Source organism: Eutrigla gurnardus (assembly GCF_963514095.1).
Source record: "Eutrigla gurnardus genome assembly, chromosome: 23".
In the NCBI taxonomy this organism is placed as follows: Eukaryota; Metazoa; Chordata; class Actinopteri; order Perciformes; family Triglidae; genus Eutrigla; species Eutrigla gurnardus.
Genome location: NC_139934.1, coordinates 3501778 through 3518798, shown reverse-complemented (window position 1 = coordinate 3518798; position 17021 = coordinate 3501778). Strand labels below are relative to the sequence as shown.

General features: G+C 49.2%; 3 protein-coding genes across 9 annotated transcripts; all 3 read right to left on the bottom strand.

Annotated features, from left to right (window-relative positions):
• Window positions 1-258: 258 nt before the first annotated feature.
• Window positions 259-4852, bottom strand: LOC311009424 (TSC22 domain family protein 4-like). 6 transcript variants are annotated; one of them, XM_084003584.1, is made up of 5 exons: window positions 4677-4844; window positions 3069-3762; window positions 2857-2990; window positions 1195-1243; window positions 259-974 (listed from the first exon to the last, which is right to left on the bottom strand). In XM_084003584.1, exons 2-5 carry the CDS (start codon window positions 3735-3737, stop codon window positions 825-827), a joined length of 1002 nt encoding a protein of 333 aa, XP_083859710.1. In that variant the 5' UTR covers window positions 3738-3762; window positions 4677-4844; the 3' UTR covers window positions 259-824. The 6 variants fall into 6 exon arrangements, 5 of the variants coding, with proteins under 5 accessions (XP_083859710.1, XP_083859708.1, XP_083859709.1 ...); XM_084003582.1 differs by having other exon boundaries at window positions 1195-1246; window positions 4677-4839; XM_084003583.1 differs by lacking the exon at window positions 4677-4844 and adding an exon at window positions 3933-4076 and having other exon boundaries at window positions 1195-1246.
• An 862-nt stretch (window positions 4853-5714) lies between these two features.
• mogat3a (monoacylglycerol O-acyltransferase 3a) lies at window positions 5715-10088 on the bottom strand. Its single transcript, XM_084003581.1, has 9 exons — window positions 9804-10088; window positions 9393-9571; window positions 9204-9264; window positions 8963-9106; window positions 8268-8398; window positions 6885-6928; window positions 6605-6695; window positions 6014-6122; window positions 5715-5921 (listed from the first exon to the last, which is right to left on the bottom strand). Exons 1-9 carry the CDS (start codon window positions 10033-10035, stop codon window positions 5767-5769), a joined length of 1146 nt encoding a protein of 381 aa, XP_083859707.1. The 5' UTR covers window positions 10036-10088; the 3' UTR covers window positions 5715-5766.
• A 284-nt stretch (window positions 10089-10372) lies between these two features.
• On the bottom strand, window positions 10373-16571 carry LOC311009414 (uncharacterized protein). 2 transcript variants are annotated; one of them, XR_014596641.1, is made up of 8 exons: window positions 15898-16571; window positions 14350-14930; window positions 13623-14126; window positions 12912-13311; window positions 12298-12396; window positions 11924-11998; window positions 10677-11844; window positions 10373-10572 (listed from the first exon to the last, which is right to left on the bottom strand). XR_014596641.1 is itself a non-coding variant. In XM_084003559.1 (7 exons), the coding sequence occupies exons 2-7, from the start codon at window positions 14884-14886 to the stop codon at window positions 11018-11020; spliced, it is 2442 nt and encodes an 813-aa protein (XP_083859685.1). In that variant the 5' UTR covers window positions 14887-14930; window positions 15898-16571; the 3' UTR covers window positions 10629-11017. The 2 variants fall into 2 exon arrangements, 1 of the variants encoding a protein (XP_083859685.1); XM_084003559.1 differs by lacking the exon at window positions 10373-10572 and having other exon boundaries at window positions 10629-11844.
• Between the last annotated feature and the right edge of the window lie 450 nt (window positions 16572-17021).

The window sequence follows — 17021 nt, the reverse complement described above, 5'->3', positions numbered from 1 at the left end:
ACAATATTAAGTGCGACACGTGTCAGAATTTCGGAATAAACGGTCATGCAGTTTCTTACTTTGTCCTTGTTGCACTATTCATTAAGATCATTCTAAACACTTTTATGTCATTCAGACACGTCGGTATAACGGCCCACTTATTAAAACATTGTCGGGTTGAAATCGGGTCGGGTCGGGCGTAGGGGGTTCTGGGCCCGATCGAAGCTCTACGATAAAACAAACAAACATCTAAAACATCACAAGAACAAGAAGTTGTTATGACATTATTAATTTATTAGAATCTACTCTCTATCTCTGTCATCGTCATGCAGAGCATCTCAGTCCTGTTGTCATGGTTACCAGGGTCCTCGGTGGTCTGACGATCAACTCGTTACCACGACAACGCTCTCAGGTGTGGGAGTGTGTGGTAAGTTTCAGGGTCTCATTTATAAAACAAATATACGTACGTCAAACAAGATTTACAAATGCTCCCGTACGCCTCCGAGGGTGTCATTAGGGTGTCATTTCATCTAGAAACCAGAGCAGCGTGGTAACATGGATCAGCCTCATATCCCGCCTCTACATGATCACGCCAACCATCAACGCAAAGCAACTCGGCAATGAGCTGGTGGTCAACATCGCGGCTCCTTACTTCTTTAACACCATTTGATCGTTAACATTTCTACCACCGGTGAAGCTCACGAGATCAGCTGATCAGAGTGCCGGGAGGCCCCGCCTTTCTTATTAAGCGGTGGCACGTGGACGCCGCTGGTTGGATGTCCATGAAGTACATCAGCACGTTTATGAATGAGACCCCGGTGTGTTGTGTAGTTTTATATTGTGTGTTAGGTGTTGTGTACTTTGTGTGTGAGTTTTCTCAGGATGTGGTTTTCTCTCTCCAGCTGCTGGTTCTTGTCTTGCAGCTCTCTGATTTGTTCCTTCAGAAGCTCCACCTCCTCTCTGACCGCCAACATCAGGTGACTCTTTACCAGGTCCTACACACACACACACACACATACACACATGCGCAACTGTGATTCAGCCAGCAGAGGGCGCTGATGTACTGACTGATGGTTTCATAAATAACAAGGTCTATCAATTATTACAAAGAGCTGCACAAGTTCAAATAAAGGGAAAAGAAACCATCATGACATTTGAATATTGTTTTTTCAAATGACCAACTAAGTTGTTCTAATCACAGTCAATGAAACTCACCATGGCCTGCTCGATTTTGTTGTCGATGGCGATCGGACTGTTACTGGAACTACTGAAAGACACAGAGAGACAGACAGGTGAGACAGACAGGTGTGTCTGCTTTAGACCTTTACACTTCAAATGATTTTACAGTATAAAACACTTGCAACACAGACAAACATCTGCTCACGTCTGATTAATACCTATTTTACATGTACCAGTTTTCAGCTTTTACTTTTTGTTACCATAGAAACTCAACTGTAACGAGTTCATATAACAGCACACTTCCTTTTCCTTCAGAATCCATCAATCGTTTATCAATGAACGATATAAATGGTTTGAGGGATCCAGGTGAGGCGCACCTGCAGCAGAAGTCTGGCCCCATCAATGTGGTTGCCATGGTTACCTGTGGCAGAGCAGTAGCAGTGACATCATGGTGTCTTCAGAGCCCCGCCCCCTTATCGGAGCTCTAACAGGGACTAACATACACGGGTGAGGGGCGGCAGGGGGCGGGGCCAACGGGGTCACGGGACATTGTGGTTGGTTGGTAGTTCTTGACAGACGCCGGGAGGGTGGGGTCATTGACCTCCGACTCGTCGTGGGTTTGGGTTCAGAGGTCATCAGCCCGGCGCCCGGCCAGGACTCCCTGACACATGACAACTGACCTTTGACCTTTCGCCGATCCCGTAACACAACGTACGTCTCTGGTTTCTTGGTGACAAGCTGCAGAGTCCTGATGGGGAGAGGCGGGGTTGACGGAGGACGCCGCTGAGGACGAGCACAGGGGTCGGGGTCATGGACAGGCGAGGATGGCTGCCATCGCCCCGAAATCATTTTCTTTACACTTCCAAACATCTCCGACCAATCACAGCCCACCGTCCAATCAGAGCACAGCTACAAACTGCAGAAGCCTGTCGACCAATCACAATTTAGATCAGCCGATGAGGAGGTGATTCAAAGAGACCGTCCCGATGTCCCTGGTTAAAGTCCCTTGTTAAGGTCCAGCGTCGTGGTCCCCATCCTTCATTCTGGTATCCGGTCCTCATGAGGATCCATCCAGACTGGTGATTGGCTGTTTCTCTGAGCTCACAGGTCCAATCAGCAGCAGCTGCCTGAGGACGTCCAGATGTTGACTTCAAACTCAACCTCTGTGTCTCAGTGTGAGACATCAGGTTCTCTCTCTCCCACACGCACACCCACGCTGCTCTATGATTGGCTGCTGCCTCATTCCAGCCCCCGCCCACTCACTGTCAGCCAATAGGATCACTGCAGTGGAATTCTCCTCCCGCCCACTCACAGTGAATCACAACACGAAGCTTTATTCATTCATTCACGTTTAAAGTTTCTATGATTCTAACGAGAGAGATGCACAGATATACTATATCAGACCAAGTACAAGTACTTACATTTCTAGTACTGAGTACTGATATGAGTACTTAATAATACCATTACAGTTCTAACAATAACTTTGATGACTTTAATGGATCAATGTAAACAATGAGTCTATGCACCAATCAGAGATCAGGTTAATGGATCAGTCTAACGACTGGGTCAACGCACCAATCAGAGATCGGGTTAATGGATCAGTCTAACCACTGGGTCAACGCACCAATCAGAGTGAACGGATCTTTTAAAAGCTCATTCAGAGGAAGACAACCCGAGGGATAAATAAAAGCACGCTACCTGGCGTCCCCCGGCACATTGAAGATGGTCTGGTCCAGACTGAAGGGTGCTGGCGTCTGAATGGGGGTCAGAGTGGGATGGTATGATCCAGCAGGGGGGGAGTTTGGCTGAGAGTGAGACAGCCTGAAGACAGACTGACACAGAGAGACAGACAGTTGAGTGGCTACACATATAACAGCTGTTCACTTCGTCCAATAGAAACATGTTTGTACCCGTCCTGCAGACTGGACGTCCAATCGGAGCGGAGGAAGGACATTTCGGCGGCGGGTTGAAGGAGTCGGAGGGGTGGAGTCAAAACTCTGAGTGCCCATTGGCTCCTTCCAGTCCTGGAGACAGATGTTACTTGGCTCTTGGTGTGATGGGGAGGGTGGCCCGCTGTGCAGTACAAGATCCGCCTCCTCCATGCCCCTGATTGGCTGAGCCAATAGATGGGCGGTGTCCTGGAAGTGGACTCCGCTTCTGTCTATGTCCCGGCCAATCATCTCCAGGGACTCCAGCGAGTGGGCGTGTCTCATGGTGTCCATCACACGCCTGAACCCCGCCCCTTCCTGCCGCTCCATAAAGTCTGTGCAAGTCCATCGTCCACGGCGATAAGGCTCGCCCCATCCCCCGCCATAGGCCCCGCCCCCCGCCAGCCGTACCACCCTGAACCTGGAGGGACACCCCACCGCTTGCCCCAAGGCATCATGGGAGATGTATTTCCTCTTCAGAGAGGGTGTGGTCGGCTGGGAGGAGCTTCCCTGTGGGCTGCAGGAGGAGGAGGCTGCTGACTGGAGGACGCTCAGGACCATACTGGGAGCTGATTGGCCGGGGCGAGTTTGGTTGAAGTCGGAGGTGACGCTGGTGATCTGGAAGCCACTCCTCCTTTTACCGGCACTCATCCTCAAACACACCAACACACACTCACTGAAACACAGAAAAAAGGATCATGTGGTTTATTGACTGACGTTCAAGTCCAAACCAGAACCTGAAACCAGTTCTGAGCTCTGCTGTCCCCAAACAGGAGATGAGTCCTCACAGTGTCTGTGTGGATTCATGTCCCCATAACGTATAACAACACAGTTAAACAGTCTCACCACACTCCCGTCTCTCTCTCCTCTGCTCGTGGTCAGTGTCTCTCGCCCCACAGCTTTCCTCTCAAACTCACTTTCTTCATCGATATTTCCTGTTTCCTCTGACTCACTTCTGCTGCTGCTTAGTACAGTCTGCAGCCTGTTGCACAACCTGGATTTGTGTGTGTGTGTGTGTGTGTGTGTGTGTGTGTGTGTGTGTATGTGTGTGTGTGTGTTCAGTTCAGGTTCTGCAGGATCTCAACTGTTGAAACCACAATCACACTCACACACTTCACACCCAAAGATATGTATTATAAATAAACCTACTGACGTAAATAACCTCCATAAATGTAGATCTGAACAGAGGACTCCGGTCTCCCTTTGGTGGTTTACACCTCCACCCAGCTGAGGTTCTACCTCCGAGACCACGTGGAGGTCTCTGCTGATGGAGAACGGGGCCCCTGCAGGACCCCAGTAGACCACATACTCAAGACCCGATCCTCTTATCTGTACATGTGATTGATCCAGTTTGCCTGTCACAAACCAGACAAACACTCTGACGTCACCCTTGTAAACAAACACCCGCGTTCATATACACAGCTGAGGCGCGCTCCCGCCACTCCAGCTTTGAGCGTGATCGGCGGGCGCGCGCCTCCCTCCGGTGACACAATCGCTCCTTTATACACGCAAGGTGAAAAAAGTAAACAGCTGTGGATAGAGCATGCGCGTTACAGCGACAGGCGGCGGGAGCGCGCGCAGTTTACCGACCAAAAAGTTCAAACAGGAAGTCCTCCGACTTCTTCTTCTCCTGGTTTCTTGTTCTTTCCGCCCATCAGACATCCAAGGAGCAGTGGAAGCTTCTTCTTCTTCTCCTCCTCCGCAGAAGCCACTCTTCTTCTCCGTCGGTCCTCCAGACGGGACCTGCGCGGCCACGAGCCGAGACCGAGCAAAGCGCGTGCGCGTGAGACCCCGACGGGGAGGCGCCTCCGCTGTGATGACGGACAGGCTGGCGCTCCTCATGTTTGATTGAAAATTAAAGTGAATTTTACGTGTTTAGCTGATCAAATGATAATAATTATTATATTAACATTATTACTTCCCATTATCATACATGCATATATGAAATATGCCAAATTAATGTATGATGACGTTTGTCTGCAGATTTAAAGATAAAATAAAGAATAATAATGATTTGTTTATAATAACTATAATGTGATCTATATCACCTCTATAAAAATATAACATGAGTTCATATTAATCCGTTTATTTCTTTGCAGGAGGCGAATGAGACGCTTCGATTAATTTCCTTTCATATTCAGAACTTTACATCTTAATGAGTTAAACCAAACCAGGTTTCAGGGTTTATCTATGAAGCTTGTTGTGGTTTGGACTGTGGCGCCCTCTGCTGGTCCGTTTACCTCCGCCATCATTCATGAACCAATCAGACGCCACCACGTCCTCTGGATGTGTCACACCTGACATCTGTATGACCCACCTGTCAAACACCTGTGACATCATCATGTGATTCTTCAAAAGCACCATGAAAACTACGTTAGCATTCCTCAGTCAAACCCATGAGTCCTGCTAGCACTGTTAGCATTGAAGGTCAGGTGTTTGTGTTAAGGTCATATGAAGGTCATATGAAGGTCAGATGTTTGTGTTTAGGTCATATGAGGTCAGGTGTTTATGTTAAGGTCACATGAGGTTCACGTGTTTGTGTTAAGGTCATATGAAGGTCATATAAGGTCAGGTGTTTGTGTTAAGGTCATATGAAGGTCATATGAAGGTCAGATGTTTATGTTAAAGTCATATGAAGGTCATATGAAGGTCAGATGTATATGTTAAAGTCATATGAAGGTCATATGAAGGTCAGGTGGTGGTGTTGGTCGAGGCCGTAGTTGTGTTTGTGCTGTTCGAACAGTTCATTGAGTCTCTGCAGGTAAACTTCATGAAGACACTCGATGTCCTCACTGCTGGGACCGGGAGTCTGGACCACCGGGATCGGCTTCCCCACTGAAAGCAAAGAACACATTCATGAATATGAAGATTTATATATGTATTTATATATATATATATATAGTGTTACGGTGAGGTGGGCATCATACCCACGGTGTGGATGGGCTTCCTGTAGGGCATCAGTCCGAAGCTGTACTGGAACACTCCTCTGGCGTGAAACAGAGGCATTGCTATTCCCATGATGCTTTGCAGCCGGTTCTGTGGACACAACATCCCGACCTTTAACACATATCCATCACAGCGGCTCATCATGTGACTCAGTAGTGAGTTAGACCCCCGTCTGCCTGGATGAACCCCCAACAAGGTCTGGGCTGCTCCTGGTGAGTCAGAGGATGGGGTTCTGGGGGGGTCTCCTCCCAGACCTGGATCCGTGACATCACACTGATTCCTGACAGACAGCGTGATGTCATCCATGTACCGGAGGTGGCTTAGGGTTAGTCCACTAAGAACCGGTATCCGTCGACCCTCTTAGTGATGATCTGGCTGAGGGGGTTCAGGTCCATGCAGACCAGCAGGGACAGAGCATCTCCTTGGTATCTGCTGTAGACCTCCACAGCCCTGTTGTCTTGATGAAGGTTCTCAGAGTCCTGTGATGTGGTCCAGCTCCAAGCGTTCCTGTGTGTGTGTGTGTGTGTGTGTGTGTGTGTGTGTGTATTATGTGTAAATGATTGACCTCTGACCTGCAGCTTCCGGAGAGGAGAGCCGGTGGGATTCCCCATCTGATCAAACAACTCGTTTTCTCCAAAAGAAAAGACAGGAACCAGCTGAGCTCTGAAAACACACACACACACACACACACACACACACACACACACACACACACACACACACACACACACACACACACACACACACACACACACACACACACACACACACACACACACACACACTAAGTGTAAGTCTAAGTGTTTGTAGCTCCGCCCCTCAGAGCCCCCCCTCTCCATCAGCGTCACCCACCCGTGTTTCAGAGCCAGTTTGATGAAGCCCTTCCTGCTGCGCACCTGAAACACAGAGAAACAGCTGTGACCTTAACCCTGGAGAAACAGCTGTGACCTTAACCCTGGAGAAACAGCTGTGACCTTAACCCTGGAGAAACAGCTGTGACCTTAACCCTGGAGAAACAGCTGTGACCTTAACCCTGGAGAAACAGCTGTGACCCTAACCCTGGAGAAACAGCTGTGACCCTAACCCTGGAGAAACAGCTGTGATCTTAACCCTGGAGAAACAGCTGTGACCCTAACCCTGGAGAAACAGCTGTGACCTTAACCCTGGAGAAACAGCTGTGACCTTAACCCTGGAGAAACAGCTGTGACCCTAACCCTGGAGAAACAGCTGTGACCTTAACCCTGGAGAAACAGCTGTGACCTTAACCCTGGAGAAACAGCTGTGACCCTAACCTGGAGAAACAGCTGTGATCTTAACCCTGGAGAAACAGCTGTGACCCTAACCCTGGAGAAACAGCTGTGACCTTAACCCTGGAGAAACAGCTGTGACCTTAACCCTGGAGAAACAGCTGTGACCCTAACCCTGGAGAAACAGCTGTGACCTTAACCCTGGAGAAACAGCTGTGATCTTAACCCTGGAGTAACAGCTGTGACCCTAACCCTGGAGAAACAGCTGTGACCTTAACCCTGGAGAAACAGCTGTGACCTTAACCCTGGAGAAACAGCTGTGACATCAACCCTGGAGAAACAGCTGTGACCCTAACTCTGGAGAAAAAGCTGTGACCTTAACCCTGGAGAAACAGCTGTGACATAAACCCTGGAGAAACAGCTGTGACATTAACCCTGGAGAAACAGCTGTGACCTTAACCCTGGAGAAACAGCTGTGACCCAAACCCTGGAGAAACACAGAGAAACAGCTGTGACCCTAACCCTGGATAAAAACAGAAACAGCTGTGACCTTAACCCTGGAGAAACAGCTGTGATCCTAACCCTGGATAAACACAGAAACAGATGTGATCCTAACCCTGGATAAACACAGAAACAGCTGTGACCCTAACCCTGGAGAAACAGCTGTGACCTTTACGCTGTAAGAACAGCTGTGACCTTAACCCTGGAAAAACAGCTGTGACCTTAACTCTGGAGAAACAGCTGTGATCCTAACCCTGGATAAACACAGAAACAGATGTGATCCTAACCCTGGATAAACACAGAAACAGCTGTGATCCTTACCCTAGATAAACACAGAAACAGCTGTGACCCTAACCCTAGATAAACACAGAAACAGCTGTGACCCTAACCCTGGATTAACACAGAAACAGCTGTAATCCTACCAGAACCAGTTAAACTGAGATGTTTGTGTTGGATGAAGTGAATAAATATGAATTCAGAATAAAACCTGGAGGGTTAACGCTCCGGGTCGAGCGTCCAGAGCCTCTGAAGCTCCGCCCACCGCGATGACAGCGACGTTTCCTCCTGCAGGATGACTGATGAGGTGAGACAGGCTGGACTTACAGCTGGACACCAGACCTGAACAGACAGACAGGTGAGACAGATGACAGACAGGTGAGAGACTGGCGAGAGATAGACAGGTGGCAGACAGACTGGTGACACCTGTCAGACAGACAAGACAGGTGGCAGACACAGCGATAGCAGACAGACAGATGACAGACAGATAGGTGTCAGACAGACAGATGACAGGCAGACAGACAGACAGCTGTCAGACAGACAGATGACAGGCAGACAGAGGCATCACTCTGAGGTGAAAACTGGGAACCAAAAATAAAAGTGAACCCATTTGACCTTGCTCTAACAGCCAATCAGAGAGCAGCGTTCTGGCTCCTCCTGCTGTGACCTGTAACACACAGTGTTGACTCAGAGCTGAGTCAACAGCTGATTGAGAAAGTGACTGAGGGAGAGGAGGGTCACCCAAAACCGGTTTCAGACTAGAACCTTGTTCAGTTCATCTCCGGGTCTACATTATTATTATCATCAACATTTAAATCAATGAGTCTCTGACTACTGACAAAATGTATTTGAGTCACTTTAGACAGACATACAGTGAGACAGACGGGCAGACAGACAGGTGTGTACCTCCACACATGATGTAGTCTCTGAAGAACGGGACCCTGAACCAGAACGGCAACATCAGCAGATGAGACTTCAGTCCAGGAAACAGACGAGAGAAACCCGTCGCCTCTGTACAGAAGTTTCCAAATGCCCCGGCAACCAGCACCCCTGAGAGACAGACAGGTCGAGAGAGACAGACGGGTCAACACAGTTACCAGCACACCTGAGAGACAGACAGGTAGAGGGAGACAGCTGTCTTCCTCACCATGTGGATGGAATCCAAAAATGTAGTTTTTCTTCGGATCCAGATCGACGGTTTTAACCAGCTGGAGAAACAAATCAATAATCAATCATCAGACTGATCACAATCATTGATCCATGCAGTAATCAATATCGACCGTGATGGCTCGGCTCTATAATACCCAGATGGATCAGATCAATGACCCCAGCTCACCGTCAGAGGGAAGTAGTCCCTGAAGTAGTTCCAGACTCTCCAGGTCCTGACCCACTGTGACCTCCGACCCCCACTGGTGGGCGTGTCCCCGTCCAACCACAGCCAACCAGCATACAGCAGGGTCACCATCCACCAATCGGAGAGAGCCAGCAGGACAAAGGCAGCCAGACAGCACTGAGCTGAGAGTTGATCAGGTCACAGGTCAGAAGACTGATCAGATTATTGATCAGATTATTGATCCGTAATTCCACATGTATCACTCAATATCATCTTCATCACCTCAGTACTCAGCTTGTGGTTGCCTAGTAACAGCACACATTGGCCGAGCACGTGATCAGCCAATAGACAATAATAAAGGTCGTGATTGTGAAAAACGACAGACAGGCGGTCAGACAGACAGTCACGTGGTACCTAGAGCCAGGAAGGAGAAGACCCACTGCAGCGTCGCGGCGGTCTGCAGTCTCCTCCGCAGCGGAATGTTCAGCGGGGCGAACTCCACCTTCATGCCGACGGTCGCGCCACTTGACCCGGTTCGGAGCGCTGCGACCTCCCGGTGTCTGCGCCTGGACGTCGGAGCTGCTCTGCTCTGCTGCTCCGGTCGATCACTTCTCTGGTAGAAGATCAATAACCAACCTTCAATCATGAAATATTAGCACTGGTCAACTTCACTCCCTGTGACTCAACTTCCCTCAAACTTTACAAACACGCGCCCCCTCCCTCCTCTACTACGCATGCGTACCCGACCCCTCCCCCTGAATTCTCCCGACCAATCAGAGCTCCTGGCGAAAAATGTCGAGCGTAAATATACATCTATATATAAATAAATATATATATATATATAAATAAATATATATAAATAAAAATATAAATAAATAATATAATATATATACACTTTACTTTTCACATCCGTTTACATTTTGCACTCTTGCCCTTAAAGTATATATAAACAATTTTTATTCTTTACATTATTTATGCTCTTAATTTCTATTTTATTTTTACTTGATTTTATTTGTGACTGCTGTACTTTTATTTCTGCTTTTCAAAAGTCTGCACTGTGGACCAGCAAACCGCTTTAGTTCCTCCAACTTGGAAATGTGTCATCCAGCAGACAGACCAACTCTACTCTCTGTTGCCCAACTTCCTGTCAACGAGCCGCCTTCAGCCATGACATCACAACAACCTGTTACATAATAGAGATGGACAGAAACTCAGCACACAGAACATGAGATGCTGCAATGTTTTGGTTTTTATTCCCTCACACAGAGACAAGCGTGTCACACAGACCTGCTGTCAGTTACACCTCAGCTTCATTGATCCGGCCTCTTCAATGATGACATGATGAAAGGAACCGATCAGCCGCTGACAGATGTTTAAAGGTCCGAACATCTGGACCAGTTACACTGCAGGTCATTAATGGGAACACTGGACAAGTCGAGGACACGATCATGGGAGTTTTACTCATAGTAGGAGCATGATGACATCACACATCCTGTCATGTGACCACTGTACGCGTGACCTTTGGCCACCTTGAAGGCCGGGCCGAGCGTTCTCTGAGGGCCACCGTATTTGTCTACAGTCTAGTAAAAGATGCCTGAACCATTGGGGGACCCTTGTGGACCCACCCATCAGAAGTGGACTAATCCAGAGTGTGGATTGGGGGGCTGTCCTGGGGGTGCATCCTGGAGCACGTTCCTGTCCAAGTGCCTGCTGATTGAGTAGTGCTGGGCCAAAGACTCCTCAGTCCACTCTGTCCTGGACAGCAGCTGGTCCACATGGGGTCCCAGTGTCCTATGTGGAAGTGGGTATGGACTGATTACGGAGTCCCGCTCCAGCAGTGACTGTCCAGGGACTTGATGCGGTCCATCAGGTCCATAAGATGTACCTGTCAGTATAGAAGTGTCCCGTTCCAGGGTGGCCTGCTGCCCCTGGGGGGTCTGCAGCCCCTGGGGAGTCTGATGCCCAAGGGGAGTCTGCAGCCCAAGGGGGGTCTGTTCGCCCATTTGGTACAGGTGCTTTTTTTGGACCTGAATATGGTCCTGGTCATCTAGTCTAGCATGGCACAGCTGTTTTTTGTGAATTTGAAGGTGGTCCTGGTGGTCCAACTGGGCAAGATACTGCTGTTTCTTCTGGTTGTGGTCCTTGCCTTGTTGGTCCATGTGGGCCTGGTACTGCTGCTTCTTCTGGTTTTGGTCTTGTTGCTCCTGGTTCTCCTGAAGGTCCATCTGGGCATGGAACTGCTGCTTCTTTTGGCTCTGGATCTGGTTGTGGACCTGGTTCTTGATGTCTTTCCAGTGTCGTCCTCTGAGAACAGGCTCCAGGTCCAGACAACGCTGACAGACCTCCTTCCCTGGTACTGACTGGACTAGCACGTGGACTCCCAACTGTCTCCAGACCGCTTCCTTCTCTGCAGAGGACCATGGGCGACGTCTGACCTTCCCAGGAGCCACAGGGACTTAAAGAAGAAGGTGATGAGACACAGACCCTGTAGACCTCCTGAATAGATTAATGGTCGGCTGAAATCAGAGACTCACCTGTGATGGGAGTCTGTAGCCTGGACTCTGATGGACTCATGGAGGCCGCTGGTGGGTTACTGGTGTGTGATGAAGCTACAGACAAGACAGAAAGATGGACAATGATGTCAAACACTACCACCTAGTGGACCACCAAAGTCAAGTCAAGTTTATTCATAATGAGGCCTTTTTACACAGAAGTTTCTGCCGTAATCACAGAAAGTTCAAAATATGTTGAGATCGAACTTTAATAACAAAATTTGCTTTGTGACGCAACGTTGGCCTTGTTCTGGTGCCAAGGAAATGTTCTGGTGCCAATGGCTTGTTCTGGTGCACACCTCTTCCCGGCCTCACTACAACATGAACCACATTTAGGACTCATGACCCTGACTCACCCTCTGGTCTGGGGTGAGACTGCTCCTGATCCGGCTCTTTACTCTTCTCACTTCTTGGTTGGACCGATTGTTTCTTCAGCTTTGCTCCGACCGCAGCGTCTACAAAAACCCAAACAGAGACCCGTGTCACAGAAATGGTCTAACTCTGACCCCCTCTTTCTCTCAGGACCAACGCAGAGTTCACAGAAACACAACATTCATTTTCACTTTTCTTCACCCACAAGTTTGACCACAGTTAAGGGATAAGCTGGATTCACTGGATCTAGCAGGACCCATGTGGTCTGGTTTACCACAGCTCCCTCAGTAAAACGTTCACAGCCAGGCTCTGGCTGAATCAAACGACGATTTTTCCCACCAACATTCACAGAAGAAGAAACCGGGGTGAGAGCCAATCAGAAACTAAGGCCAGCCCCCCCTCTGCCTCCGATTGGCTCAGACTGTTTCGATTATTCACTTCACTGATTCTTGGTCGCAATATATTACAGTATTTCAACTTGCGCTGGTAACACATTTTGCGTTTTGGCCTCATTCGGCAGCCACCGGGCTTGAATTCCTACATATTTGCATCTTAGCATTGACTTTATATGCAATAGCACCACATGAAGAGTTCTTACCTGTGTCAGGGTCAGGGTTCAGCAGACCCAGATTGTCCCACTCCCTCCCCAGCAGGTGGTAGAAGTCGGTGGTCTTAGCTGCAGCCTCCCAGTCTCCATCCTGCAGACTCTCTCCGATGGCAATTTCACAAACTGTCTTCAACGTGGTCTTCACCGCCAGAGGCGGGCAATTCCACCGGTATCCGGACGCCTTTCTGGCAGCGGCCAACGCCAGGCTGAGGCGCCCGGGAGTCAGAAGGTCCTGGAGGGACTGGACACCAGAATCCAGAGATTTAGCAGCCAGGAGGAACCTGCCGAGCTCCCTCAACTTCTGACTGACGTAGTCGTACCTCCTCTGGCTGCCATCTTGGTTCCCCATCAACTTGTTTCCGTATTTACAGATCAACCAATCAGATTTGACCTGGGCAGAGAGGGATGTTCAACACTCAGCAGCTGGCCAATGATGTTCCTTCTTAAAAACAGGTGGTAGGGAGACAGGTGGTAGGGAGACAGGTGGTAGGGAGACCGATGGTAGGGAGACAGGTGGTAGGGAGACAGGTGGTAGGGAGACAGGTGGTAGGGAGACGGATGGTAGAGAGAGACAGGTGGTAAAGAGACAGGTAGTAGGGAGATGGATGGTAGAGAGTGACAGGTGGTAGACAGGCAGGTGGTAGACACACAGGTGGTAGAGAGGCTGATGGTAGACAGACAGGTGTTAGGGAGACTACAGACCTGGTGTGAGACATGGTCCTGGTTCATGCGGTGCAGGACTTCGCTGCAGCTCTCAGATGCTCCGCTGGAAATGGGAAGGAGGCGGGAAGCTGCAGCCTGGACCCTGCTGCGTTTCCGGGGCTGGTCTGCCCCAGGGTCAGAGGTCACATTCTGATCCACATTGGGGCCAGAGATCAGGGGCCGTTTGGTCCCAGTCTGGTCTGGTGATGTCATGTCCCCTGAGGGGTCAGAAGGTGTGTCCTCTGTGGACTTGTCGGCCGGATCACAGGCCGACTTACCTGTGGAGTCACAGGCCGAGTCCTTCACGGGATCAGAGGTGGTCTCTGCTGCAGCGTCCTTGGAGGGGTCAGAGGTCAACTTCTTACGACAAGAGGCCTGATGTTTCCAGAGGTCGGCTCGGAGAAAAAATCCCAGGCAGAGCGGGCAGGGAAGGTAGTTCCTCGCATCCACTTCCTCTGAGGGCTGACGCCACGGGACGATCTCGCCACTGCCCTGTCTGATCACCTGAGAGACAGACAGGTGGTCAGCTTCACCTGAGAGACAGACAGGTAGTCAACTTCTCCTGAGAGACAGACGGGTAGACAACTTCAACCTGTCTGATCACAAGATCGAGAGATTGACAGCTAAACCGACAGACAGACAGGTTAAGTGAATAGAGAGACAGCCAGACAGACAGGTAAACAGGGTAGAGAGGCAGACAGCGAAACAGACAGACAGGTAAACAAACCTCGATGTTGTGCATGTAGTTTCCCCTGCAGCGTAGATGCTCCAGCAGCAGATGGCGCTGTTTGGAGCCCGTTGGCAGGGTGCTGGCGGACGCCACTTCCTGTTGGTCGGCGTGCTTCCTCAGCAGGTGGCGAGCGATCTTCACCTGCGGCCGGCGGCAGAACACGCAGTAATGTTTCTTATCCCAGCGCCGCTTCCCGTCACTCCACGTCCTCTTCACCGTCACACCTTCCTTCTTCTCCTCCTGGCCCCGCCTATTCTCCTCCTGACCTCGTGACCCCTTCTCATCCTGGTCACGCCTCTTCTCCTCCTGGCCCCGCCTCTTGTCCCTCTGACCACGCCTCTTCTCTCCAGTGACCCGGCGGTTCTCTGCGGGGGCCCGCCTCTTCTCCTCCTGGCCCCGCCTCTTCCCTCTCTGACCCCGCCTCCCCACCGTGGCAGCACCTCGGCGGCGGAGCCGGCGGCCGGGGGGCTTCGTTATGTCTTCATCCAGAGAGGAGGTCTGGTCTGAGGACTGGACCTCTGTCTCGTTGGCCATGAAGACCTCTGTGTGGGACCAGCCGTCTCCACGGTAACGGAAGCCTGATGATCAAACAGGTACATATCAGTCTGCTGCAGACAGGTGGGATAATGTCACATGACCCATTTGGGGACAATCAGCTCTTCTATCTGTCATATCCTGTCCAGCTGAAAACCTTTGGGACTAGATGTAGTAAATCTTTGCTGGAACGAGGGACTGAAATATGTCTTTCAGTCCGTCGTCGTACGAAGACCACAATAATCCTCAATAAGAACTAAGACACTGGTCCTTGGTGTCAAAGAGGTTTAGGACTTCAGGATGCTTTTAAACTACTTCAGATCTCACTAAGTGGCCTCAAGTGGGTTCTAAATGCAGGAAAACCAGATCCATGATCTACTAAGACCCAGTCCCAAAGCAAAAGTGTCTCTACACTCAAAGTGGAGGTGAGAAACAGTGTCCTCATTTAATCTGGGTGTTTGGCTGGATGAGGATCTGTCTGCCTGGTTAAATAAAGGTTAAATAAATAAAATAAATAGTTTCATGAGCACTCATTATATATATTAAGGTTATATGTCTGGTTCTTGGTGACGCTGCAACCCGATTTAACACCAAATTCTATCACAACAAAGGCTCTAAATATGCGGTTTTCTGAACGGAGTCTGGCGATGCGTCCGCTCAGCTCAGCTAACGGCTGGACCGACCCGGTCTCCCGGATAACGGTCCAGCCGACATCAGGGTTGCGGTCAGACCGACTCACACTAACTGATGAATGTTGAAACATAACGATAACAACGGACCGACTGTTCACGGAGGTCAAACAGCCGGCCGCCAGAGAAGGGCGTGTGGCAGCGTATTTACCGTCAGACTGAATGCTAACAGCTAGCGGGAAGAGGCTAACCGCAGCATCGTAGCTGTTAGCATTCAGGAACTAACGTGTAGCTAGCTCACATGAGTCGTTAGACAGAACCGGATGTGAAGCGAGCACACACACGGTTAGAAAAACAGCTAGAACACTTGAAAGCTGCTCACCTGCTAACGGCAACACTATTTTACTACTTCTTCTTCTGCTGCGCTACTGCTTCTTCTTTGAGGTTTTCTTCACTTCTGGGCTCTTTTCTGCACATACCGCCCCCTGCTGCACGACACCGTGTAACTACATGTTTTAGCTGGACTGCAGAGGAGTTTCCCGAAATGTTTAAATGTATACACCACATTGTTACACTGCGCATTTAAAAGTAAAACATTATCACTTTTAGCTCAATCGCCTGTTTCATCCAGTTATACACATTAAGCCAGCCAGTAGCTGTCTGCCACACCAACTGTCTCTACTTTCCTGCTGTAATTATTCTCCGCTTTCTAACGATGAGCTCATTTTCTCCATAAACACTCAGTAAAACCTCTGACTCTCTCCCGGTTGCCATGGTGACTCGTAGTATCGGAGCTCAATTGATGATGGCTTTGTAGAGTCGGCAGGTGTAACTCAGAGTTTACATCCTCAGTTTACATCATGAGTTTACATTCTCAGAGTTTACATCCTCTGAGTTTACATCCTCAGAGTTTACATCCTCAGTTTACATCCTCATAGTTTACATTCTCAGAGTTTACATCCTCAGTTTACATCCTCATAGTTTACATCCTCAGAGTTTACATCCTCAGTTTACATCCTCAGAGTTTACATCCTCAGTTTACATCCTCATAGTTTACATCCTCAGAGTTTACATCCTCAGTTTACATCCTCACGTTACATCCTCAGAGTTTACATCCTCAGTATACATCCTCAGAGTTTACATCCTCATAGTTTACATCCTCAGAGTTTACATCCTCAGAGTTTACATCCTCAGTTTACATCCTCAGAGTTTACATCCTCAGTTTACATCCTCATAGTTTACATCCTCAGTTTACATCCTCATAGTTTACATCCTCATGGTTTACATCCTCATAGTTTACATCCTCAGAGTTTACATCCTCAGAGTTTACATCCTCAGTTTACATCCTCATGGTTTACATCCTCATAGTTTACATCCTCAGAGTTTACATCCTCAGAGTTTACATCCTCAGAGTTTACATCCTCAGTTTACATCCTCAGTTTACATCATCAGAGTTTACATCCTCAGAGTTGATTGAACAAATTCAGCACAGCTGTTCTGGAACCA

Excerpts from the sequence above, each read along its gene's own strand:
- LOC311009424 (XM_084003582.1), bottom strand. The coding sequence starts at position 3,737 with ATGAGTGCCGGTAAAAGGAGGAGTGGCTTCCAGATCACCAGCGTCACC. Across the intron at positions 2,991-3,068 it reads ACGTCCAGTCTGCAGGACGG|TCTGTCTTCAGGCTGTCTCA; the intron begins GTACAAACATGT and ends TCTCTGTGTCAG. Across the intron at positions 975-1,194 it reads ACAAAATCGAGCAGGCCATG|GACCTGGTAAAGAGTCACCT; the intron begins GTGAGTTTCATT and ends GTGTGTGTGTAG.
- LOC311009414 (XM_084003559.1), bottom strand. The coding sequence starts at position 14,886 with ATGGCCAACGAGACAGAGGTCCAGTCCTCAGACCAGACCTCCTCTCTG. Across the intron at positions 14,127-14,349 it reads ACTACATGCACAACATCGAG|GTGATCAGACAGGGCAGTGG; the intron begins GTTTGTTTACCT and ends TCTGTCTCTCAG. Across the intron at positions 11,999-12,297 it reads GTCTCACCCCAGACCAGAGG|CTTCATCACACACCAGTAAC; the intron begins GTGAGTCAGGGT and ends TCTTGTCTGTAG.
- mogat3a (XM_084003581.1), bottom strand. The coding sequence starts at position 10,035 with ATGATTGAAGGTTGGTTATTGATCTTCTACCAGAGAAGTGATCGACCG. Across the intron at positions 8,399-8,962 it reads AGACTACATCATGTGTGGAG|GTCTGGTGTCCAGCTGTAAG; the intron begins GTACACACCTGT and ends CTGTCTGTTCAG. Across the intron at positions 6,696-6,884 it reads AAACTGGCTCTGAAACACGG|AGCTCAGCTGGTTCCTGTCT; the intron begins GTGGGTGACGCT and ends GTGTGTTTTCAG.